Source organism: Varroa jacobsoni, unplaced genomic scaffold (genome assembly GCF_002532875.2).
Source record: "Varroa jacobsoni isolate VJ856 unplaced genomic scaffold, vjacob_1.0 contig00370, whole genome shotgun sequence".
Taxonomy (NCBI): domain Eukaryota; kingdom Metazoa; phylum Arthropoda; class Arachnida; order Mesostigmata; family Varroidae; genus Varroa; species Varroa jacobsoni.
In genome coordinates, this window is record NW_019214456.1 from 137,686 (window position 1) to 164,407 (window position 26,722).

The 26,722-nt window shown below is 38.1% G+C and overlaps 2 protein-coding genes and 1 long non-coding RNA gene across 4 annotated transcripts; 1 reads left to right on the plus strand and 2 right to left on the minus strand.

The window, feature by feature from the left end:
• The first annotated feature begins 60 nt into the window (after positions 1-60).
• On the plus strand, positions 61-8,100 carry spartin. 2 transcript variants are annotated; one of them, XM_022851734.2, is made up of 9 exons: positions 61-177; positions 1,862-2,033; positions 2,461-2,604; positions 2,896-3,081; positions 4,085-4,374; positions 4,619-4,818; positions 5,271-5,457; positions 6,639-6,875; positions 7,072-8,100. In XM_022851734.2, exons 2-9 carry the CDS (start codon positions 1,917-1,919, stop codon positions 7,349-7,351), a joined length of 1,641 nt encoding a protein of 546 aa, XP_022707469.1. In that variant the 5' UTR covers positions 61-177; positions 1,862-1,916; the 3' UTR covers positions 7,352-8,100. The 2 variants fall into 2 exon arrangements, with proteins under 2 accessions (XP_022707469.1, XP_022707470.1); XM_022851735.2 differs by lacking the exon at positions 2,461-2,604 and having other exon boundaries at positions 62-177.
• Positions 8,101-9,537: 1,437 nt separating this feature from the next.
• On the minus strand, positions 9,538-18,027 carry LOC111271145 (protein FAM8A1). Its single transcript, XM_022851738.2, has 7 exons — positions 18,008-18,027; positions 13,416-13,640; positions 12,902-13,021; positions 12,260-12,390; positions 11,800-11,820; positions 10,587-10,753; positions 9,538-10,122 (listed from the first exon to the last, which is right to left on the minus strand). The coding sequence occupies exons 2-7, from the start codon at positions 13,611-13,613 to the stop codon at positions 9,857-9,859; spliced, it is 903 nt and encodes a 300-aa protein (XP_022707473.1). The 5' UTR covers positions 13,614-13,640; positions 18,008-18,027; the 3' UTR covers positions 9,538-9,856.
• Positions 14,002-16,749, minus strand: LOC111271146 (uncharacterized). The gene is made up of 2 exons (XR_002686698.2): positions 16,254-16,749; positions 14,002-15,134 (listed from the first exon to the last, which is right to left on the minus strand). It is a non-coding gene; the product is annotated as an uncharacterized LOC111271146 (long non-coding RNA).
• Positions 18,028-26,722: the final 8,695 nt, after the last annotated feature.

The window sequence follows — 26,722 nt, forward strand, 5'->3', positions numbered from 1 at the left end:
CTCCGTTGCTTTTGGCCCGTTGTTTAGAGCAAGACATGTATCTGTTTTTCTTATGTATGTTGTGATGCTTCGCATTCGGTATGGAGGATAAACAGTGATATGACAGACGTCTCTGGAAAATAAGTCGTTTCTGAAGAGAAATTCTACGCTGGTTACAACACTTAATCTGAAAGTGCTGTGAGTGATATCTTCAGGATTATAGTATTTTTTTTTTCATCAATCTTTGGCAATGCAAAAGTCAAATGGTGTTACGTTTTTGCTCACCTGACGCTTTGCACGTTTCAATCAGGGAATGAAGACGCGACAAAGCCGGAGCCGTTGAGAACGTTTCAATTTTTTGTTGCCGAACTTATCAAACGATCTGCAACTGTTAATGATAGCCTCTATTACTCAGTAATTTAACACTAGATAAAACTAACTCTAATAGTTGTCTTTTTCACCACACAACGAAAATGCTAAGTTCGTTTCAATAGCTGCGTTGTCCAGAATCTAATGTTAGAGCGATCTGAAACATTACATCGGCTCATTTTTTACTATCATGCTTCATATATAATGCTTCGCGTAAATTTAACCATTCATGCCTATGCACGAATTTTGTTTAGCAATAAACGGGTAAACAGCATAGGCCGGGAGTTTACGAACGTGTTGTTCTACCTTGCTTTGGCCAGCATTTGTTCACGGAATCAGCTAGAACTTAATACTTGTGAGTACGGTGGTAGTAGGCGAGATTACCGGAACTAAGTGCTGTTTCAAATTTGTGTAATGATGAAATGTTAAAAAAACATTGCGTATTTTGCTCACTGCTTAATATGGGCAGTCATATTCGGTTGGTCAACATTCTATAGAATGTGTGTCGTCGATCTATCAGTATTATGTCTGATTGTAGTCATATGTTTGTATTCAATTGAGTTATCATCACTTATACAAACCGATCTAGCAGCAGTCGATTTGCACTACTTTAATTAGCGTCAAACACGTCTCCAATAAATCGTAGTGAACCGAAAAGGCATCAAGTCTTTTTGTTTTTTGCCCACAGCATATAAACTATGGTCACGCGATTACTTTGTGTGATTTTGTGAAGAATCATAGACTAAGCCAGCTTTGCATATGTCATGTGTTCATTATTTTAAGCGGTTCGGACCTGTTTCAACAAATGTAGTTATGAATAACACAGGAAAGGAAGAAGCTTAACAATTATTCAAGATACGTCAGCGCCAAATATTGTCTAACTTCCAATTATACTGCCGACAATGACAGATATAACACGACTTTCCGCCTTACGTCCCATATTGCAATGTTCTCGATGTAATGGAGAAGTATGGAGCAAGCATATGTACGTTCGTTCTGAATCAAGTCGTTATTATTTATTAACTATGCGTGCTGTAACCAGTGTTTAGGACGAAGAATGAAAAAGCTTATTTGCTATGGCAAACATATGGCTGACTTGAAGGAATTATGGGATTGTTCACATGTCTATCGGCTATTTAATCTATTCAATTTTTGTAAGCTGTTATTATATTATAATTGTAGTGACTGAATTTGCTGGGGTTCACAAAGTAACCTTAACTGCTGCAAATGCAGAATCTACGAGTTAGTGTAAACCATTCGGCTACTGCGTAGCTCAGACAGGAACTGATTGTTTTGCATCGATTGCGGGATGGGAGAAAGTTCGTAAATTGAAGGGAGAAGTTTATTATTTCTATCATTATTCGTGTGTGTTCTTACTTGCCTTAAATATATTATGGTTATTGTCTTTCTTAACGAAGTCAAATATTTTCAGAACTGGTTTAAGGCTAGAATTACGCGAATTTTTTGTTAGTATTTAATATACGTTTCCTTTTTCTCTATCGCTTGCGGCCAGGTGTATAAAGTCTGAGTTGCAAGGGCCTGCCTCTTTAGACACCGCGCCGACCAGCATGGCAGCAGGTAGTGTGCATTCGATGACTGAGATGTTAGAGCAGTTGAAGGAGGCACAGCAGGTCGCGTTTGATAGCGCAAAACAGGGCACGATTTACGAAAACAACGGACGAGTCGTTAGTATTAAAGGTTTATTGAAGCCCAACTTATTCTTTAATAATAATAGCTAATAGCTGAACAAACTACAATCATGCTTAGCTAAACTTATTAAATTGCAAAAACGTAAGGCTTAACCTAGAAGAAAAAGGAGTTAGCATGCAGGCAGTATCACAGAATTCAAATAATTTAGACCAACGCAATTGTCCCATTTGTTGCAATAAGACCAACTGTTTTCCTCATAAAGAAATAACCGAATTGAGTTAAAGGGACAGTAGTTTCAATTAGCAAATATGAAAACTGCTCTTCAATTACAGAAATTCTCATAGGTATAATAACTTTTATGTAAAATTATAGCTAATATATTTGTCATGTTTTTGGCGCTTCTTGTTCTTCTTCTTTTTTGCTACCATATGTGCTGACCTCGACGATAACGGGCTTCTTCAGGGCGAGGCATTGCACATGTATTACAATGCAATGCGGCATCTAAATATAGGCCTATCGGTCTGGCCGTGCCGAAGTTCAGTTCACGGCGCTAAGTGGGATGAGGCAGTGAAAATTCGAAACGAGCTCGCCCATATCAAAGAAGATGTAAACTGATGTAGCTTTAAGGATTGCGATTTTTAGAGAATGCTAAATTTACATGTGAGGGTGAACCTGGCAGTTTGAAGGTGTCACCAAATTTTGTTTAAGGACATTTTAGATATAGAAGTGTTTGTTGTTTTTTGTGATTTCTCGCGCACTTATGCAATTAGGTTGACAAAGGACTTCACTATTTACTTTAGGCTTCTACACCGTTCTCTTTCAATTTTTTTTTTGCCATAGAGGTAGTATGTACCCTTATTATCACTATATCCTTCGCTTGGGACTCTCATTCACTAGGTTCGATCTCGAATAAACTTCCTCGTGGGCGATAGGAGCTCTGAAAGGGCATCTCAGTTTAAATACGAGGATCCTACCTCTCGCACACGACTTGTGTCCAACACGCCACCTCCCTACGGTGAGGAAGCTACTGTACACAACAACCGAAGTTCTATGCTCCGAAATAATGGCGACGCTTGTAGCAAGGTAAGAAAACTTTCATTCGGTTTTACTAGCTAAACGCACTCTCGATTCGAAAGCTATGGTGACTACAAAAGCATCTTTACAATTATACAGCATTTAATTTCACGTCATCCTAATCTACGCTTGTTTATGTGTTTGTATAAGCAACACGTATTTACAGCGAAATTTTACTGTTTGGGGCATTAGGCAATAAAAATGCTCAACCTTTTGGAGTTGAAGGTCATCTTATGAATATGTGCACGTATGACACAACGCATTGGAACGCTCACGCTATCCGCAAAAAAACACTTCGCGAGGTGACATTTCTTAGTAAACTTCAATATACCCGCTAGGGACATGCGCAGGAAAGATGTTATGTGATTAACATTGAATGGAACTAGTTTAGATAACACGTGATTTCTTCACGACGATGCAATGTGTCAATCTTAATGTAGGTCCTCAAGCGGCAGTTTGCTGACGTATCGGATGTTTCATTCTTCAAACAATACCTATTTTATGGTCATTCCGTTCTTATGATCTAACAACACTGGATTTCTATTTCTTGAGTATTTAAAAAAAACGTCTTTGGTAACATTATTCTCGGAATTACAGCATGCTTATAAAAGCAGTTATGTCTAAAAAGCTCTCGAGAAAGGCGTGTTCCGCTGCGGGAAGGGTACCAGCCCAACGTTATATTTTGAACGTAATATCTAGCACTTTTTTTGTGCATATTTGATATAGTAATTTACCTTAAACCACTGCGTAATTTTATTATAGCATATGTAAAATTCTACACATATAGGAAGGACGACGAAGTAACACAAATAATGATATACGTTGAAAATGGTGTCCGACTAATCAAACAAGCTAATACCCACTACTCTAAAACGAGGAGGCACGGCTCTAGAAAGTGATGTTCATATATGCTTTTTATGTGTGGTTGATATATACCCCGTTGATACCTACACGCTATACGCAGTATACCTTGTGATTTACCGTACTAAAGCGACTCTTTTGTTTTCTCCAGGAAGTACTTCAGGATGCGCCAAGCCCTACCCCGTCGGCTCCTCCGGACAGCATGATGATACAGACGTCAGCGAGACAGCTAGTCCACATCCCTGGTGGAGTTCAAGTGTTTCACACTACTAGCTCGGGGGAGGTGTCCGTGCAAAGTGACCCCACTGAACTTTTCGTATTCACAAGGAATCCCGCTTATTGTCCCATATCGGCACAAACTGTCAGTTGGCTACAAGTTGGAGAATTTACATATTCACTTGTGCCTGGCAAATCACCAGTGCTTAAAACCGGATTTGGCGCGTGAGTTAATGTTAACAGTAATCTTACATAAGTTATATTAATACAATTGTTTATCTGTGAGTTTAAGTTTCAGTGATGTGCGTAAGAGATTAGTGCAGTTTATTTATTCTTAAATTAGTGCTTCTTCATTAATTAGAAACAGTAAAGTTCACAAGCGTCAGGTGTTGAACACAAGCTTGCTATATTCAATTGGCATTAAGGTGATTTTTGTTAATAAAGGCTTTATGTTTGTCCGCCTTCTCAGTTACATGTTTCCAGACGTATCTCTTTATGGTGGCCAGTCCTCAAGCGTAGCCTTGGTGTTTTCTGCAAACGTTACTGATGAATTACGAGCTCTGTTTGATAAAACATTAAACGACTACGCTTGTTTTCAAGAAGATCCTAAAATTCAAGTGCCGGAGGAGCCCTCATTCGGTCAGAAGGTGTCGGACGGAATTATAGCAAGTAAGCGGAAACTGGCGTATTAACGTATGATTTGACTTGTCTGCGTAAAATTTTTTTTGTGACTTACCACTACTGCATTTGGTATTTTGAATGTTGATGTCCAGAATATTCAATTCTTTCGATGGCTTTTACAATGAATTACATATTAGGCCGTTACTTAAATCAATTTTCGGTGGACTAGCAAGCCCTATTTCGCATGATGCACAACTTCCATATTGCAATTTGTTGTTCTGTAAACATCGCCTACCGAAACGACTGATTTTTAAAACAATATCTTTATTGTTCTATCAATCTATTGACTATTTTATAATAAATACTTAAAGTTTGTCCTGTAACACTAATTAGCAGTGTTACACTGCTTTTATGGTAACAGAACAAAGAAGTATATTAAGGGCTATATAATCATTATTGGGACTTCCTGTTTGGGGTTGGCGGTCTCTGTTTCATCGCAGCATCGGAACTGATTAACCGAGGGCTCATCCGAGGAGCGCAGGCTACTTCGGTTGCGCTTAGTTATGGCGCGGACAAACTACGCCAACATATGACACCTGAGCAACGTGCACTGGCTGTCGACCCAAGGGTCCAGACCGGGCTGAAAGTTGCCCGAGCAACATCTCACGTTACCTGCAAAGTTACCGGGTGTGTTTAAGTTGTCGCTCCATACAATATCGCGAATGGTATCTATGTTTATACGAACTGTATGATAACAATATGATGACACACCGATCATAAGTGGTGTATTGTCTTTATAGAAAAAAACCTAATAGATAAACTAATATTCATTAGAACGACATTGAAATTATTGATTAAGATATGCTATCTGCGGGGTGCGAAAAACTCTAGCGGGCTGTTTTTCAAAACGTGCATACTTTCACTTTCCACTCTTGGTACTCCATGAAAACTAGTTCTTTTTGGGACAACACAACAAAATTGTCATGGCAAACGTCGCTGCGTTAGTTATGGAGCTAAAGCGAAAATCAGCTAATCTTTTCGCACTGCCCATCCCGAAGTAACAAGTTTCTTTCTTGCCAGAAATTGCCAGGAAAAAAAGAAAGAAATCTTCTTCTTTTCGTGCGGTTTCTGAAAAATTCGAAGAAGACTTTCACGAAGCATATGGGAGAATTCTTAGTAGGTGTTAGATTTAAAGGCCCCGAAAATTCATCAAACGAACTCAAAAAGCCGTTTTTGATATATTTACATTTTTGCTACAAAAATGGGCAGCTGCTGTAGAGACGAGAATATTAATTGGTAAATGTATTGTCTAGAAAAGCTACAACAGTCAATGGTTTTTAAACTTTTTGTGCTTTTCGCACCTGTTGAGCTTTTCAGCCGTTTTAAATATTTGCATTGTGAGACATTCGGCTTGTTATCGGTCCACAATTTAATTCCGTTTGAATCTTTTTGTATATACCTTTTAGGACATTGTGCCTACCAATATCGCTTGGCGCACCGTTATTATTGAAAGGTTGTTTGCGGTTTCAAAAGGAATTATTTTGAAAACTATTACTAGCAATATAGATTCCGAATTGAAACTGTACTAACGATAGATATAGGTTATACCAAGTAAACATGATCGTTAAGGGCACTTCTAGCACATATAAACAGTTTCATTGAAATACCCATTTTTGTTTAGATACAATCTTATTTAGTACGATTTAAACGCGTCACCCTGTACATGTTGGTTAGTAATCCGTAATATTTTATGTATTCCACAACAAGGAGATAACAGGTAAAGCAATACGTTTGAATTAGAGTGAGTATAACACGTTGGTACTTTGTATTCTTGTGTTTGACATTGTGATTAACAACAAACATTGCAGATTCGTAGTTTCTGCAGTTGGCGACATGACGTGTGCCTTGGGTAAGCGCATTGCGAGGACTCTTGCTCCCACCGAAGTCGTAGACGGGGTGGCTTCGAACGGGACGTTGAACGACGCTCTTCTAATCGCTGGCGGCGGCGTAGCTGGGTTCGGCACTGTCTTTATGGGCCTCGAAAACGCTGCTAGGGTGCTCGCTAAGAGTATTACAGAAAATACTGTCACTCTCGTGCATCACAAGTAAGTAAATAGATCATGATGTAGTAGGCAATACACCGCCTTGACGATATGTTTTTCTCAAACTAATAGGAACAAATATAGAATAAGAAATACCTAAAGTTAGTTTAAAAAATAATTTCTACATATGTGTACGCCTCTTTATTTGTTCTATTCATATGAAATATTTTAAAATATGCCTCATTGTTCTAATCCACAGATATGGCGAAGACGCTGGCGAGGTTATTGGCGATGCCATGTATAGCATAGGAAACTTCGCCTTAACGGTTAATAATGTGGCCAACTTGGGTGTGCGCGGTATAGCCAAGCGAACCGCAAAAGAAGCAGGGAAGGCTATGCTGCAGGAATACGCTCGAACTGGACAGTCGCAACAGCCGGAAGACTTTTACACGGTAGAGTCTCCAGATAGTTATGCTTCCGAACAAAGTGCATCTAAATCAGAACCTTTAACAGGCAGCGAGACAAGCAAACGAAGCTAAGCTTTTTCCGAGTTCGTTGCCAATATGTTATGGATATATGGATGGAAAAAAGCTTTATGCCCTTTGCATTGTATGCAAACATATATCCGAAAAAAAGCTTTCATAAGTTGTGGGAATCAGCATTTAAACACGAGAATTGCATTAATCGCAGTCTACAAGTTGTTGACTCAGGTTTGCTATTCTACTGTCATACACGTAACAATTAGACGAGGTCCGTCATTTGAGGGCCAGGTTTTGCATATCTGCTAGTTGGTGTAGTCTCTATTTGTACAAGATACCGGTCTCTTCAGAAGATCTGTTAAAGCGCGAAAGCGTTATGATGAAACCTGATGGCCGAACGTTCGTTTTGTCTTTGTCCTCTATATAAGACATGTTACAGCGTATGGACAGTCCTATCTAGGTCATTCTACTGTCGACAGACTGGTCCGTTCGGGACAACATTGTAGCTACTATGTAGTACAAAAGTGTGAATGCCTTAATAGTAATAGTAATGCAAAATAGTAATAGTTACTGACAACGTGCGGTTACCGTGGTACAACTATCACTGTCACGGCGAATGTTATTAGATGATATTCAGAATGTAATTCTCGGAAAATCGTACGAAAGTTTGAAGTACAGAAGGGAGTAGACGTCGCTTCCACTGCTAAATATGTTCTCTACATACTTATAGAGCGTTCTTTGAGTTCTCGAAGGCGCAATGTATTTAGGAAGTTACGGGATAGGAATAAATATTAAATCGTTATGTATTATGTCTGAGTGTATTAAATTTATTGTTTTAGCAAGCATTGAAGGATAACTTACCAGCAGAACAAATACACATAGTGGTAATCCAAAAGGTGGAAAAGTAATCTTTGTCACGGGTGTATGATAAGATCTGTTTCTGAGCGTGCCAAATTGAATGAATAATCTTAACAAAAGTAGAAACCACTGAGCATTGATGTGTGCCGTAACCCCAGACGGTGGGTATCGAGGTGTTGAGGTGACTTATAGTGAGGTGGTTTATATGTAGTGTCCTTCGGCTAACCAGTTTTCTAGGTTATGTACGTTCTCCTAGTGGAGTGGAACTTTTTAAACTTCCTATTTTATACAATATATATACAATATTATATAAGATTCTGATTAAGATTTATTAAAATGGTAATGATCTCTAGAAAGTTTTCATTCTAGCTGCATACGTAGCATGACACTTAACATTATTCGAAAATTCTGCACGTTTATTTTGTTCATGGTCTATTAGAAGTTATCTAAACTTATGAAGACTGAGAGTCTAAGACCACTAGAGAAGCCGGTAGACCACTAGACGGGAGCCACTAGAGAAGCCTAAGGCTTCGGTCTTTCGCTCATTTCACTAATAAATTCAACAAATTTAATGCCACCTTGATGTGTTACAGTCATGTGATCGGTGGCCACTGCGATTTTTTTTTAGAGAAGTTTCGTCTACTCTGAATAGCCATGCACATGCGTGCCTGTACAGTAAAGTTTGATCTACTAAATACACCCTAATATATCGTACAGAAGACTCCACGGCCATATCTACGAAAATAGCAGATCAGAATTGGATTGCTTAGATCTGCATAATGAGCTGAAAAAAACTGGACTCGGGGTGTTGTGAGGCAGAGGCTTATATAATTGTCATGCATCCTTTTGCGTTGTGGCATGTGGCTGAGAAAACGTTTTTGTCTTTTTTATTAGAAATTGACTGTGCAGCATGTTCATGTTTAATCATTGTAAAGAAAACGTTTAGAGCGCCACAGTATTATTTAATGTACATTTAGAATACAGTATTAACACGCATGGAATAATACTCTGATGCTGCTTGGTGTATGCGACATGATTAATTTCATGCTATAAAAGAAAAAGCAGCTAAAATTTTGCATTATAGTATGATCCTCCTAACAACAGGGAACGTAGAGATATAATAACTTTTGAATTGAAACATAAAATTATCTCTTTTGTCTACGTTAGTTTACTTTATCAGCAGTAGATAATCGTGTAGGAAGTAAAAACACTTTTAATTGTTATCTGTATGAGAATGCCTTCAATAATTATTTAATAATTGTTTGCTGGCTAAAAAGCACGGCAAATAGGTTTCCAAAGGTAAATATGATGCTTTGTTACAAAAGCATATTAATTTAATTTTAGCCAATCCGTAAATGATTTATATGCTAATAAAAGCAAATAAAGGATCGTTTTGATATATCTCGATGACGATCTCTTTATTACCTCGTTGATTGAAACTATCTATTTCAATTTATATATTTTACTATATTACAGTAACTGATTAACCACATATTCTAATCTATATGCATGTGATGCTGACCGTTACCGTAATATATACCATATTTCAGCGTCCTGATTTCTATCAATATTAATACCATCGGTAACCCGATTATTAAAGTCCCGTATAATTCAGCTTATAAGACAGCAACATTTATAATCTATACTGGAGAGATTTCAAACCGTTAACAGATGCCTATTTACAATGTCGTTTTCTCTAATTTGGCTTTAATTGACCACAATCCTCGGCCCATTTCGGGGCTCCTCAATAACCAAAGTCCTACACAACTGGTCGTAGACCGCGCGGTTGTGTTGAAAGAAAAAAGCGGTCACACAAACTGGAAACAAAAAAGTCACCCCGCAATTTTTCATAGTCGCCCGTAGTAAAGCCCAGAGGAGGCCAACCCCACACGACACTCGGACCCGTAACACACCCGGAACGACTGTTTCGCACTGCCAGCAGTTGATCACACGAATGTTCATTATATACTTGCCTGTAAGGATACGTGTTAATGGAAGTCCAATATTTGATCTAGTAAAACGGAATAATATCTAGTGAAATTACCGTTGTGGCACGTGGTAAATGAAACCTATATTTTGTTTGTACTTTTATAGTGCATTATCAACCACTATACTTTATCTAAATAAAAATTTATCTAAAACATGCCTTCTCTGTGCACGAACCCGGTGGTAATAGTGTTTTCACCATGTGCCCCTATATAAGTCAGTGTAAGAATTATTTTCCAAAATAAGATTTCCGCTTTACATCTGCGAGCTCAAAACAAGTGACAACTTAACACGTCTTATAATTAGGCAATAACAAACAGATCAAAATATAGCATGTTCTTCTAAGCTAACAAAACCAGTTTTAGTTTATACTAACCGACTTATACGATGGAAAGTATAGAAGTAAATCAAACGATTGAAAAAATTTCTGTATGGTCTGACTTATAATTACCGATGGTTTGTCCTCGACCGATCATTCCCCAGACAGCCAGTGTCTCATATAGGATGACCACTAATCGATGTACGCTCTCGAGAAATAAAATTGGCCATTTGTCGAGAATACTCTCCAGCGCGACTGAGTACGTTAGCAGGTCCTGTTGCAAGATGCGTAAGTCATAGCTGCAAAAGCGGCCACATGGACAAAGATACGAACCAAATAGCGGTGCATAAAACAGTACGAAAGCGATACCAGCTGGTTGCGCAACTGGGAAAACCGAAGCACTATTGAATTGAGTTTAGTACGGCGCTGTATAGACTTTGAAGCTCAGACACTAGCCCGTGCTAGGATCATTTTTACTTTACTACCTTCACAGTAGATATTTAACCATTTGAACATGTACCTAGTTCAGGGATATTCATGTGATTTTATGGCACATAACGTACTTAGTTTAGGAGCCCAAGTAAACTGCTGAAGTCATTCAGGATTACACACCAAGTTTACAGGGACAACTGAAACGACTCTATCGATCAATTATCTACGTTTCAGCTAAGTCTGACTGCCAACTATCACATTGTAGTATCAGTGCTACAATCGTGCCTCAGTGCATATACAATATATATATAGCAATCGGAGAGCACCGCATAAAATATTTAAAGATACAAGGCGAAAATTGACTCTTATGTCACTCACGTGTTATTTTAGGAGCTTACAACAACTAGAATTTATCTTTATTAGACCACGTGCTTCAGAAAACCTATTTTATTCACGAATATTAGAGGCAATAGGTTTTTTTCAATTCATATCAGAAAGCAATTCGTGCAACAATAGGAAGGATGGAAACCAAAAATAGTTTTACAGTTTTCTATGACCTCTAAGGGGTTCATGCATTCACATACATATTACTAAATTGCTATATTCTTTTTATAAATGCTACACGGTCTTTTTCATTATACGGAACCGAATTAAGTGGAAGATTAAGTCAATTTCTTTCCGAATTCAGCTAAAACGTGAAAGCTTCAGTACACCCTCAAGTACTACTACCTACCATGAAGTCGTAGCTTACGTGAGTTGTTCGATTTCTTCATCTATGATAAGTGTGATATCTGTATTAAAAAATAGAGATTAGATAATAACTAAAGAAGCAATATAAAGTGGAAGTCAACCAAACATAGAGAGAAGCAAGCCAAACGAAAATTATAGCGCAATGACAGTGGCAAATACTCACGAAAAGGAGCTGAAATTAAAGCTGAGAAAAAAAATCAGACGACACATGAAAATAAACACGTTACATAATCTGGATGAATTCTCAAAAATGAAATTTATCCCTATAATATACACTAAAAAACAAGCTAGACTTACATTTTACTGCATTTTCTGCAAACAAATGAAATAACTTCTACTTTTGGTAGGGCGTGAAATGACAGACAAGGAATACCTTACTTAGGGCCTATCATTATGTGGTGTCTCTTATTTTCAGCAAAAATTAGTGTCGAATTATTATTTATTATTATTAACTTCTGGCAATTCATGGTTCTAGTTTCATGGTTTTGTTGACTAGAAACCTACAGGATACCTTCTTAAAAACCTTCTAGCTTAACTTAATTAACATTATGAACTTTATTCTTTGAGCTTGACTTCTTAAACGGACCGATGACATCATTTTCAGCAATCGGGGTGGTGAATACCTGGGCAAATCGATGATCTCAAAATAGTCGACAGCTATGTAGGTGATTATAAATTTTACAACGAGTAAAATCGCGCAATCAATGAGCTCCGCGGCAAGCCGTTTTGGTATCGACGGGATATTCACCTGGAACTATAAAACGGATAAGACAAACAAGAAAACCAAAGTGCGAAGATAATGTTAGCGGTGGGGCTGTAATATATGCATGTGTGGTTTACAATAAAATTTGCTGAGAACAGCCAATATAGATGTTATCCAACAATGTAGCTCTTACAGAAAAACGTTTAGACATTTGGATTTCTAATCCAGCAAATTATTTGGATTTAAGTAGGGATCTTGGGCTATCCACACGATATTTGGTTACTGTTATATTTTGACTGTCGTGATTTTTCTAAATTACTCTATGTCATGAATGCCTCAAAACTGATATCAAGCATTCGAAGGTCCAAGAAGCGCAAGCAGGACACGAAGTAGTATAATACATGCAAACGACGCATCAATCGCTAATTCAACCGCTTTATCTATCCATTGGTGGACCATTGATGGGAATTTCACAAGGTACAAACAAAATATACAAGAAATATTCAGATACCATACACGAACTCATTGCAATGAAATGGCCAACGAAGTTGGCATCACTTGCCTGTGTCGTGGCATCGACTGTTACCTGTTGCCCTGTCCCGATGATACCTCGATTGACATTGAAAGCCCCTCCAGATTGTGTGACACCATGAAGCATCGCAGATGTTACCACCGAATTTACCTAATTAGACATATATATTTAATTATAGGTTTAAAGTTCCATGCAAAAAACAATACTCTAAAGGGCGCCAAAAGCAGAGGAGAGATAAACAAACTCTCGGAAATTCCAGATAGCTTTTGCGGTAGGCTGCATTTAGAGCCAACCTAAATGGAATCTACTCTTAATGGAGCCGAATACTCTTAGAGCTTGATGGATATGTACAAACGTATGAATAGACGACAAAGCTAGAGCAGACTTTCTTTAAAGACCAAATAGTAGTACCCTATCAACAGATAAACATATTTTTAAATTTGCTTAAAGAGACATTATAAATATAGATTGCCCTCTTTGGGAGTCAAGAATTAAATTATCGTTATTAAATAGTTTGCTTTATAGCAACGGGTGTCAGATGTACCTGTTGCCAATGGTAACACTGCCACAGCCATTGGTTTAATGAGTTGATATATTCCTGTCTCTGAACGGCTTCGTCTTTACTCGCCGTAGATGTAGGACCACCACTGGTCCTAATTCGTTCTTGTGCGACCGTATTTTCACGGGCGGTGGCTGAACCACCGCCCTGAGAGACCGCATTATTTGGCGATTCGTCGGGCATTGCCTTACGCTGTCTGAAATATGAAGGCTGAAAAAGAAAAATAATTTAACTTGATAACCTACATCATAATTATTAATAATATGAATCTCAAATTCGCTAAGTTATATAAAGAACTTACTATCGTTTATTGCTCTGTCTAGATTAATGCGGAATTTCTAACGTACTTAGATTAGTATTGTGTAAGCATATTGGAACTGTAAATGAATAAATAACCAACCCAATTACCATTTTGCCAAAACGAACATATGAGATTCAACAAAAATTGCTCATATTAACAATAATAATATCGAAAAAAAGTAATCAGTACATTGGCATTTTTATCTGATAAACTGTACTCTTTCCGAATAAATGCACCAGGAGACAAAAGTAACTAAACAAGTAAGCAAGCTTTCACGAGTTGATTCACTGTTTGTATTTATTCACTAAGCGTCTAGGCATACAGTGGTTCTTTGGCTTATTGTTGTCGCGGAACACTCACTGCAATATAAGAAAATTTGGTGGTTTCGAACACTCGCCATTTTATCAAGCAAGTTAGTAATAAACCAAAGAGACTGAAATAGTTGTTCCAATATGCAATAACACTCTGAATCGATCATTTGTATTCTCTGCTATGACATATATATTACAACATCGGAGAACAAAATTCAATAGTATGCCAGCTCATATCATTGCACTTCAGAATTCGACAATGTTGTAGCCAATGTTTAAACAACGGGCTTTCCACCGTGAGACAATAATTTTCCGAATAATGAGCACAGATCTTTTTTGCGTGCAAGAACATTCGTAAGGTTTTATCATCTTTCGTGTACTTTAAATACTATGCTCGATAGCTAGAGCATGAACCTGTATTTGGTGTCTTCGTCCAATGAAGAACCGCACTCGCGTCAGTCACCCCGACACCACAAGACGTTCCATATTCAGTTGGGAACTCGGTTTTTGCGTCTACTACGGTCTTAGTTAAATAATGAGCACGACCTTCCAGCGACATCTTGTGACTAGTTACTAAACTTGTATTCCAATTGGTATATCAATCAGTTTAGTTTCACACAGACGACCCTTCAGTATACTAGATATCCTTTTTACTTATAGTGGTCCTGAAATGCCTTGCTGATACGGGCTGCGAATCGTTCATGGAATGCTATACACAAAAGGCCGAATCTATTAAATTGGAATCGAAGTAAGAAGCGAAATGAATGACAACAAGTAGAGTGATCTTATGAGGTAGAACCGTCTCGGGTAAGCTTTCTACAGTTACCGGACGAGCCACAGGGCCATTTGTATTTCATGGCTAATCTACAACAACGTAATCCTTATTCTGGTACAGGACCGTTGACGTTTAGCCAGTACAACATAAGTCGTCCGATGTTAATTGACGTTGTTTCGAAAAGCTGTCAGTTGCTCCACGTCTGAGATGGTTGATTTTATTTTGGTCGTTCTTTGAAGTTGTGAAGAATCGGGATCTATGTTGAGCGCAAAATCATTTCATCCACGATACGGCGCCCTTACGGCATCACTCTCTTGCTGTAACGTCCACATCCAGTTTTGGAGCTTAGAAGTTCACCTCATTGATGGCATTTGATAGATATTCAGCACGGGCATAGCGAACAACTGTCAAGCCACTTAATATATTTTAATGCTTACCTACGTTTACGAAGCAAGCCTGATTTTGCCTATATATCAGTAATATATCTTATTCAAAAATCACGTAAATTTGTTTGTATTGCAGGTCGGTTTGTATTATCAAATGCTTATTATCGTAAGCCATTACCGAGAGCCTCGTATCGAACCCTCACCTCATATCGGCTGGCATATATATATATATATATATATATATATATATATATATATATTGTACCTATTTTGTCCGTAATAATCCCTTTATCAGATTGACGCCAGCCGATATGAGATGAGGGTTCGATTCGAGGCTCTCGGTATATTATATATTTTGCATTTATATATATATTTATATATATATATATATATATAAATATATATATTTATATATATTTTGTATTTTCAGAATACGCTTCAAAGCTATGAGGCTATGTATTGACACTAAAGGCAAATTGGGGAAAATGGCAACACCCGCGAGATCACTGAGTGACATTCCACCACAAAATAGAGATTGTAAAAGTTTATAGAACAATGAACACACAGAGCGCACATGTCAATATTCATTCACTTATTAATCACCAACTTTATATCAAGAGCGAAAAGAGCAGATAACATTCATCACAAGCGTAATGTAAACGAAAAATCCTAACAACAGATATCTATTGGCTCTGCCGAGGATTTACAGACCCTTTGTCGTTAGTCAGACGTATAATGCTAAGTACGTCTCGTAAATGGACCCATGAGATGTCAGTTTTGCTCTTAATAGACTCAAATGGGTAGGATCGAACGCATGAAAAACTATGTTCTTCCTTGAGTAGCGTCGAGTGTTACTTTTTCCGCTAGCGTTGTGGTGCACGCTAAACGTTTGTAACATTTTTCCCAGAACGACGCGTATATCATATATGTGGCACCAGTACTATTACATTTTAATAAAAACTTATTAAAGCGTTTTGTTCAGTTCTGTATTAAATAACTCAGTATTATTACTAGAACCACGTATATTTTGATTTGTATGAAAATTATCACCTCTTTATGTATTCGCAGCTAGCGCAGAAAACGAACCCTGTCAAATACCACAACGGCTGTACTTCCAAGAAAATCTAAAACGGGTTTAGTTTTTTTTAGTTTCAATCACCTTAAGAACAAATTCACTCAAATTACATCCATCGATTTCTTCCCTGGCTATTCATTGTTCACATACGTATGCTCCTTTACAATATCACGGGTAAATGGACGGAACGTGGACGATCCGGAATACACAACAACAAATTTTTCGTATTTTAAGTTTAAATTAGAGCACGAGTGGCACTGTATATTCTTGCAGCTATCAGTTACATAGAATGGAACGAGTAAAGATGAAATAACTGTATTCATTACGAAACAGCCATACCTTTATATTTGTTTTATGCCTATAGAAAAGAGTTTTCGACGCACTAATCTTGATTATCCGAAAAACAGTCTATGTTAAAATACGTTAGACTAGTTAAAAAAAAAATGAATAAGATAGTGATCAGAGATAATTGTGTTGCTTCCTCTGCTTATAATATAAAAGTGCGTTTTCTGGGTTTTAGTAGTTTATTTTGAACATATGTTTTTCTCCCGCTTTAACCACGAATATAAAACAGGTCCTATCTGATATATTGACATGTTAACACAATAATTCTTAGTTTAGAAGGAACCTAAAGATGTGACAGCATATATTTTAAACGCCTCCATTTTATATAAGGAATATATTTTACTTAGTTTGAACAAAAACATGGCCTTATCGTAGCTAAAACATCTTGAATCACTTTATCAATAGTCTGCATTTCAGTTCAAAACTAAATCATAGTAGACATTTTAGCCATTACAACTTACTTAGTTTTATAGAAATAGATAATAAATAAATTATATCATAGGACTTTTCCAGCGACAACACCAGAAGGGAAAGTTAGCAGAAACCAGCTAATAACACGATATATTTTTGACAATCCGATGTACAGTGGGCGTCATTGATTCACTACTTAGCTTATCGAATTGAGGGAGACTAGGTAAGATGTATATGAAGTAGAAACAGATTCAATATTAAAACTATGAATACAGTATCCAGTAATGATAATAATAATTATTATTATTACTATAGGTGGAAGGCAAAAAATAACGAACATAATTTTCTTCATGAATATTTCGACCCTGACGGGGCAAATAAGATTTTCAATAAAGTTTAGATTAGAGGACTTGAAGATTAAACAAAATTACTCAAAAAGTCATTGTTGGTATACCTAAGTTTTTACCTGAGGAACTAACAGCCATTTTAGAAGTGAGCATATCAGTTAATAAGGTTATAAAGGTAAGCGCCAACGGACAGTTTTTTTTTGTAACTTTTTGAACTTTTTGTAGCATTTTTAGCAATTTCGAGTTCTTGCCTTCTTGCAACCTTTGGCTCGCTATCGGCTATCTAAGTGACATTTTTACGAGTTACTATTAGGAAGTTGTTTGTGGATTAAAGAAGAAATGTATTGAAAATTATTAGTTAGTGGTCTAGGTCCCATAATTGTTCTGAATAATTATGATCGTCAGAAATAAGATTTCTAGAACATGCCAAAGATTTCGTTGAAGTATCAATTTTTCTTTCGATATATAAAGCATAAGAAACATTTTTAGTTTAGATGCACTATTTCTTCCTCCCATAAAGTTGTATCGCTTATCAAATGGGGCCAAAACCTACACATACTGCAATAAAATAGCACATGCCACGTAAGAGGTCTTATCTATTAGGCAATTCTAAAAATAAGATTTACCCGATACTTTGCCAAAGTAGTTGGCTGCACTGCGGGCCTACCACAAAAGAAGAATACGGGTTACCAATATAAACGACCAAATATGCGCTCGGCGACGTAAGCTTTCGTCACTCAAGTCGTTTGAATTGGCGAGGTACAGGTGCACGGGCGGTTACTCAGAAGGAATAATATAAGGAGAAAGATACAGACGTTTTAAAAGATATAAAGCCGTATTTATATTACGGTTTACAAAAATATTGGCGAAATGCCTCGTTTTTCAAAACTGCAGTGTATCTGCTGTTGTGTGGCAAAGATGACATCTTTTAAAAATTGATTTTACCCGAGTTCACAGAAATTCAATATTTCGAGTCTTTACGTTCGGTACAGCCGTCGGGACGTTTCATCAGACAGCAGTTCCTATACCGGAACTCCAACTTGCACCACCGCGTGTCCCAGTTTAATAAAGTTTAGATAGATATTTACGAAAAATTAAAGGCTAAGCAGTTGTAAGCAGCCTACTTGTTGTGTAGTACGAATATTACAAGAGCTGGGTGAAGATCAATTTTGTTTTATCAATAGTCAAAAAAACGCTTTAGGCGCTATACGTCCATCTTTTTAATATGTTTAGCACAATTAGGTTGAGTAAGACATATGCTGCGCATACAATGTAGCTCAGCCTTAGTACGTTGTCAACAAAGAGTAGGTATAGTTTCAAAAAAGATGACAAATTACTCCGTTGGCTGGGCTCGTAAACGACCCTCAGATTTGATCTCAACTGGTTTTTAGTTAATCAACATTTCGCTCATTTACTCAGCGGCAGCGAAAAATTCACAGATAGGCTATCCATGTTGTCGAAACCGTGAATAACCGCACTAGGCACGCTCGGGCACTATATATATATATAAATAAACATAAATATAACCAGTATTTTAGCTTATCTTAAGCTGACCACTATTTAGCAATTCTGGTTAGACCCGTAGAGACTGGTTTCGGCCTTGTAATAAAATAAATCTTAATTCTACTTTTTAAGGGCTCCAATCGATTGATAGTCAATGGTTAATGCCTCATTCTTTTTTCTACTTAATCTGCTTATGTTGATTTTTCTGCTGAAAAAATAGAATCATTGCAAATAACAAATACGGCTTTTATTCTTGTCGTAGAAAGGCCGCATTACGAGTTGAATCTGGTCTTACCATACCAGATGATTTTTTCGACGTATGTCATCAATAAAAGACAAATGTTTATCATATAAACACATCAACGATTCTTTGGGAATTTACAACATGACGCTTCTGCCGGCGTTAAACAATTCTGTTCCTCATCTAGCGTCGTGAACAGATGCTGCCACAAGAGTAGCTTCGTGTCTCTTATGTAATTTTCAGTTGGGTGTAGTCATCGTCAGGATATTTATAAATACCACGATGCTCCCTCAGAGTTACGCCAACGTTTACTATTTTTCTGGCATTCACGTACAGTATTTGTTGATAGCTGCGCAACGTCAAATCAACGAGAAGCCGCTGCTATGTGGTACGCCTACAATAATCCTCAACAACGAATGGATAAACTTATTTTAAAATCGCATTTACTTCATCGGTGTTTTCGTAGCGTTCATGCTTTACTTTTCTAACCTGATTCCTGCTTAAAGCAAAAAAAAAAAAAAAAGGTTGTTATGCCGATAGTCAAATCGAAACTGTTTAAAATAAAGGTAACGCGACCGAGCGATAGTGAAAACAGCACCGTAACCAGACTGTGCGGACATATACTCATCATTTCATATGACTCTATTTATTTTTTAATAATTGAAAAGCATAAATATATCTAGAGTATTTGTTTTAAATACATGGTATAGAATTGTTTTGCCGTCCTTCCGGAAGCGCGGGCCATGGCTCGATTTCATATGCAGTTTTTTCCCGAAGCCTCATATGGCCTTTAGGCTTATGGCCATGTTATAGTTCGATTTCTATACTCTCGCCTCCGTTTTTAGAACAACTGTCTAAAAACACATGTATCACATAGGCGACAATGCGTTGAACGACTGGAGACCCATTAGATCGCCAATGCAGACTGTCAACCATACAAGCTAACACACCACGGCAGCTTGATGGTTTGCCCGATTAACTCCTCGGCCCTCATAGGACCCCCGGAGATGTTGCGACGAAGGTTATAATATTACGCGCGGTGCTTTGCTCGCTATAGTGTGAAGTTAATCTCAATACAACGCGATGTCCCTCAATAAGACTTTATAGTACGGAAAGTAATGCCAACTCTTGGAGCCTACGCAATAAGAAAGCCATCGATCCAGACAGGCCCTGCAGCGAGTATCTTCAATGAGCTGTCCTTCTGGCACGTTGCTGCACGTCAATATTCAACAATCTTTTACCTACTGGTACACTCTTAGCTCAGTGAAGAGATGCTACCCTGTTAGCAATTGTTCAAAAAAAGGTCGATTCAGTCGACCTGTCATTATGACGGGGAATAGCAAATAAAAGTGTTCGTTATAAGCTGCTGTCCTGCTTGTTGACGAAAAGACTGGACAGCTACTTAGAAAGCGTATACGCCATCTCAACAGAGCGACAAGAGTTCCGAAGATAATGCTCCACAAAAACGGCATGCAGGGTCGGGATGGCCGCCGTTAGAAGAACACTAACCAGGGCGCACAATCCGCTATACGTGGTGTTGGTCAGCTTCCAAACAGCCTTTCGACTCGGAAGGTATGGGCAAGGTTATGCTGACGTACCTGTAAACGAGCTCAACCTTTTAGCTGCGAATTTATAATAGAGCAACAAAGCCATCGACGACGGAGAAGCCGAATCTCCGCTTTTCGCACAGACTACTGCTCTGGCTCAGTACAACAATCTAGGCCCAGTCTTCTTCTCCATTTTGCTAAAGGGCCTCCACGATCAAATGAGACGGTAGAGGAAGTCAGTCGGAATCATCTTGTATGTATACAGCCTAATTGTATATAGTTCAGACAGGTTTCAAATGCAGCAAGCCCAGCTTTACATGACAGTCAAGGATTTGAGACTGATCGAAGAGCTGCTCAAGACGGAGTTAATGAAGTGTGAAAGAGGGACAGTACAGCGATTAAGGACACCTTGTATTTCATCAGGTCGCCTGTTGCTCATGTTAACCGACCTCTATATAGGCTATTGCTCATTTTTGAGGACGGCGGAAGTTTCACTGCGTATGTCATCGAAATACGCAGGTGGACAGTGTTGACTTCACAGGCGACCAAGTTGCCTTATCGCTTACCCTTCGCGACTGGTTACCTTATTCGACCTCAAAATAACTTCAATTGTATCATACGGGATAGGCGTCATTTAGAAAAATTTACAGTGAACAATCGTTAAATCGCTCCAAAGCCCCTCCTTCTTCAAAAGGGCACTGGGACTGGGCATAGTGACCAGAAATAGCTTTGCGTACCTGCTAGCCGACTCTCCATTGCTGTTTGAAGATCTGTGTCGTGGCTTTGAGCTCTCACCAACCGAAACCTTCAAAACCAACTCTAGGAACTGAGGGCTGAGAACTCGCACAGATAGATGGGGATTTTTTTGCGCTTGGTACGATCAAAAACAAAAAGTGGAACGCAAGGGACGAACCGGCTGAATGGACATATCGTCATACGTTTTGTCGTCCATAGTCTCCACCACGAAATTGAATGTTCATGAAGTAGACTTTTTCTTTGCATCTGCGTAAGATGCGGGAAAAATTGTGATAAACCTCATGCTGCTCATCACCCTCCGGCAAGTCGTTTAAATTAGTTTTATAAACCAAATAAAACTCGTAAAGCTATATGACTGGAATTGTTTTAAATGCTTCTATATAATTCACTATGATTTTGCGTTCTTGACCTATATATATATATATATATATATATATATATAGGTCAACTAGCAATCAAGGATAAACTAAATTTGATTTAAAAAATTTATTTTATTCCATATTTTCTCGTTTGTCCTTTGTGGGAGATACTAAATTATATTAGGTACAGTTTGTCTTAGAAACTATTTGAAAAAAGTGAATTATTATTATTTACTCCGTGGTGAGTGCTTTTTTCTTAGAATTCTCTTTGGACGTTCCTTCCTACGTGCTATTTTTGTACACTATTTCTGAGTTAGGACAGCAGAGATCCTATACAGCCACTCTCTGGAATTGGGGACATTAAGTTGCTAGTTATTCTACCTAGGGCCTATTAGTCACTTATTAGCCTATGTCCCACGCGATTTAGCGGGTCGAACATTTTGAATAGATTCTAAGCTAATTAACAGGCAAAATTAGAATCATTGGGGAATTAAATTTTGTAACTAGGGGCACCAAGTCTTTAGATATTAACGATCGTACACTGGTCGAGTGTAATCTAAAAATTACTAATTTTAACGCAATATATAATTTAGTACTGAAAATCAGAGCTGCACTTATAACTGGTCCATCAAATTCTGCAAATCGATGCGTTCAACTAACAGGTAGAATAGTTAAAACGTCATTGGACCTCACGGAAGCATATTATTGGAGGCGTTTCAAACTAACAAACCCTATTTTTTAGTTCAAGAAGCTTCCAATCATTCCCTACATAGCCTGTCAAGCTAAGAATGAGTTGTTTGTCTCTTACAATCCCATCTCAAATGCCCTTTTTTCAGAGAAGATGCCTCTATTACGGTTTTAGCTAGTTGACCAACTAGCCCATATGATATGAGTAGTTTTGTATTTTTAATTTTGTACGGTAGTTAGATATACAGTACCTTTTTGAAGACAATTTACCTTATTATACCTTAAACATGGACCTGATAGTTTCAGCTAGCCGCTACATCAATATATAGAAACTGCGTTTTAGATTGATTGACTGATTTCAAAACAATTAATCATCGGTCGCTTCCTCCATCTATGTAGAACGGATTCTTCACTAACCAGTTGCTATACTCTTGATTTAAAAAAGAAACAAAAATTCAAGCAATTCAACTACCTAATGTGTGGCTTTCCTATATATTTCTTCTTACATAGGCTATGTACACATTGGCACGTTACGAGGCGGCCTGACGGACAAAGACTGTGGGCGCATCAGAAAAATAGAATGCAATACAGTTACACTGATTTAGTGAAATGCGCTAAGGGAAAAAGGTAAACAAAGTGATGTATTTTAGCCGCACAATAACATGGCCGGCATGAACGTCGGGCGAAATATACTTGGTCAGAGAGCTATCAAGACAACCTGATATGGGTGTGGTGTGTATAAATAGGATTGTATAGTTGAGGGTGCAACTCTTAAGTGGCTTTCGAAGTTTCACTTGAATTTTTGGTTTCATAGAGGGCTAAACTGACTTCCTTTCGAAGGAAGGTTATTGTTTAACAGGGCTACGTTTTTAACTGTGCAGAACAAATATCTTAAACTGCTTCTACAGTTTTCTGAAACAAAAAGAAAAATTAAAAAATTATCGTTAATACTCTTTTGTATTTCCGCTTTGCTACTGTTCTAGATAAAATATGAATTACCAATTTTAAAAGAATTCTATCTATAAAAATATACGTGAATCTGGAAAGCGTTTCGATGATTTGCCTTTTGATGATTGATACAGCTCTCTACGGAATTAGAAATGCAGTCCGCCTTTTCTGTGCAACTCCTCTAAATTCTCATTGCTATTTCATGTATAGTCTAGGTTCAAGAAACTTAAAGTACTATAAAGACATTAACGCTGTCACTGTCACAGATAAAGTTTGAATGGAGAAAGATAAGAAGCTCAATAAGCAGAAAACACCACCTGGAGACGTTAACTCGACAAAGCAGAGTGCCTAACTCTTGCAAATATCCAATTTAGGGCTAGATGTATTTTTCTTCTTCATCAGTCACAGAACTCACCAGTCAGACCATCTATAATATCCAACGAGCTCCATATTATTATAGCAAGACAGCCCACTTGTATATAAGAGCAGGGCACCGACCGTAGTCACAAAAAAAAAACCAACACTCGGACAATGCATTTTTTATCATTGTACTGAAGTTACGAGTTCTTCCTCGAAAAAAAAAAACAAACCAAACTAAATTACGGCATAAATTTACTAGGCAAGAGACGCAGAGACCGCGCAATAGCATTTGAAAAAACTTCACAAACAAGTGAAGGCCACCGGACTGTCATCAGTGTGCCCAATAATCAAAGCTAACGATGGGGCGACCTTCGTTGGTCTAATAAAGAACCGAGCAGATGGACATCGTGAATGAGCCTAAATGATTGTGAGTTGTACATCTTTTCCAGGCTCATCGTTGTCTGTCTTATTATTACAGAATCGATCACCTAATATTTGGTGGTAGCCGTGCCAGCATCATTGGTCGATCATAGACATGGTCAACTAGCAGTCTTCATACGAAGGGCATCAAATGGGAGTAGCAACCCAATCCTCCTTTGAACACTGCGTTTGAGACCTACAATGGATGTTAACTGACCTGTTGGCTATCGAATAACGGCTTGATAATAAGCTCAAACGTATATCGGTGACTGGCGCAGATTGTTTTGTGGCGTTACTAAAGTTATTACACGGCCCGCCAAGGGAAATAGTCAAGAGCTTCAATGTAAGAAACGCAGAGTAGAAGGCTGCATTGGACTTATTTCGGCGACAATTGTAACCGTGACCACATGGAGAGCGTAGGGCTCTACTACAGCACTTCAGAGCCTGATTGTCGATTGCATGATCTGCTGTGCCTAAACAGGTTCTGTTGGAATTCGAGAATAGCTCTCGACGAGATTAGTTAATGACTAGCTGTTGCTAGCAGAAGAGATTCGGTGACCACAAGGAACGGGCGATCCTTGTAAATCAACCGGATCGCAGTGATCATCAAGAAGCGTCGTCTGATTTACAGCACGAACGACCGGAGCAACAGCAGCAGGAGCGTTCAAGCAAGCTCCACATTCGGCGATAATCTCGACGTTTACTGCGTCGAACTAGAGGCGCAGTCTGTCCTCCGGCTTTCGGGTCGGCGTGTTCACGTCCATGTGGCAAGCCGTTATCGATAAGATTCCAGACCTGCGCTTGCATGAAGAGCCCAGTCGATGAATTTAACATGAAGGACAATATCGTTATGTACGTTTAGCGACTCTGCCTTGCAACCTCTCCCGGCGATCGAACCTGAGCCGAACTTGTATATACAATTACCTGACAACTTGTATATACAATACCTGAAGTACCGCAAACAATCAAGAATCGTGAACAGAGCTGTTCTTTCTCTGACTGAGTTCCCCTTAACGACGCAGACCCTAAATCTTTCCCTTAACCGATTCCATGACATCATGTATCTAGTAAGTGCTCGGTCTGATGCAGAAAAAGCGCTAACGACCCAAAACCGGTTTGATGGGATTATGGAAAGATTTACGTCATATTTGACACGGACGCCCGAGTCTTATACGTTGCGGCACACATTTTCCCAGTTCAAGTAAACGTTTTTGCTCACCTGATGTTTTTGATGGCCGTTTGTGCGATTGGTACGATTATGAATAATTCCTCTTCCATCACAAGGGTTCCTACAAGCGAGTGTGGATTTTGAAATCGAAAAACCTTTGAACTATGCATGAGTTGGAAGGAGCAATTATACCGACAGATAACAGTGCGTTTCGACTGTCGCTGCAGTACATAAACAGGAGAATTATACTCACAATTATATATTCGTAATAATAATTATAGGAATACTGCGGAAGTCTAAAAAGCACAATAGGCTAGAAGAAATATGAGCGAATATTCTTTTAGGGTTCAGTCATGGAAGTACTTGCAAGAATTGATTCAAAGTCTATTGATGATGTACCACTAGTAGTTATATGCACATCGGCAACACCCGTAAATATTTATACATACGTCTTCCGGATGTTCCTCTAAATAGTGTGCATGACAGATTATCGTATCAGCAGCTAGGTTTATGAAGATTAGATTTTATATGATCCATTGTAACTGCCATATAAACAATAGCGCAATTTACAGAAAGTCTTTTTGTAATTATTGGTTGTTCGTGTGATAAAGCAGTAGCTCCTAGGTAGTTTCTAGGTTTTGCCGATGCGTTTCACTGACAAAGCCGCAAATCAAGTGACTTTTCTAAGACCCATAGCACGGAGATGGAATGATTTGTTCGAACAGGCGTCTTCTTGGCGTATGACTATTGCTTTCTGAAAACTGTTTGAAAGGTTAATTTATCGATACGAGACCATGATTGTTCATGAGATTATTAATGGTACCAAGATCAGTACATATTGATTGATGGAAAAACCCGTCCCTTATTTCCAGATACTACCCACCTAGTGAATCTATGTTTCACGCTCAAAGCCGTTCGATCTTCAGTTTATATAGATATCAATCATTGCTGCAAACGATAAAATGGAACTGATCTATATGAAATCTTTTCGCACATATCAATAAACCACATGCTCATATTCAATAGCAGTTTCCATAACCGAACGGTATTACAGTATTATATCTGATATAAAGTGGATTCGTTTTTGTACTGATGTTGCCCAACGATGACACACAGCCTATTCGTATAACAACAATAGTGATACAATGTCTTACCTATCTGACGGAAGACCTACTAATGCCATGATCCTTTTTAATGTGTTCATGATATGTTACTATCTAATCTTATATATACGCCACATATATGATTTGAATGAACACATCACGTATCTTGTATGCGTTTGGTCGGCTCAGCTAATTTTAAGTGTTATAAGGAGATTAAATACCACATCGAGAAATTCTGCTATATATATA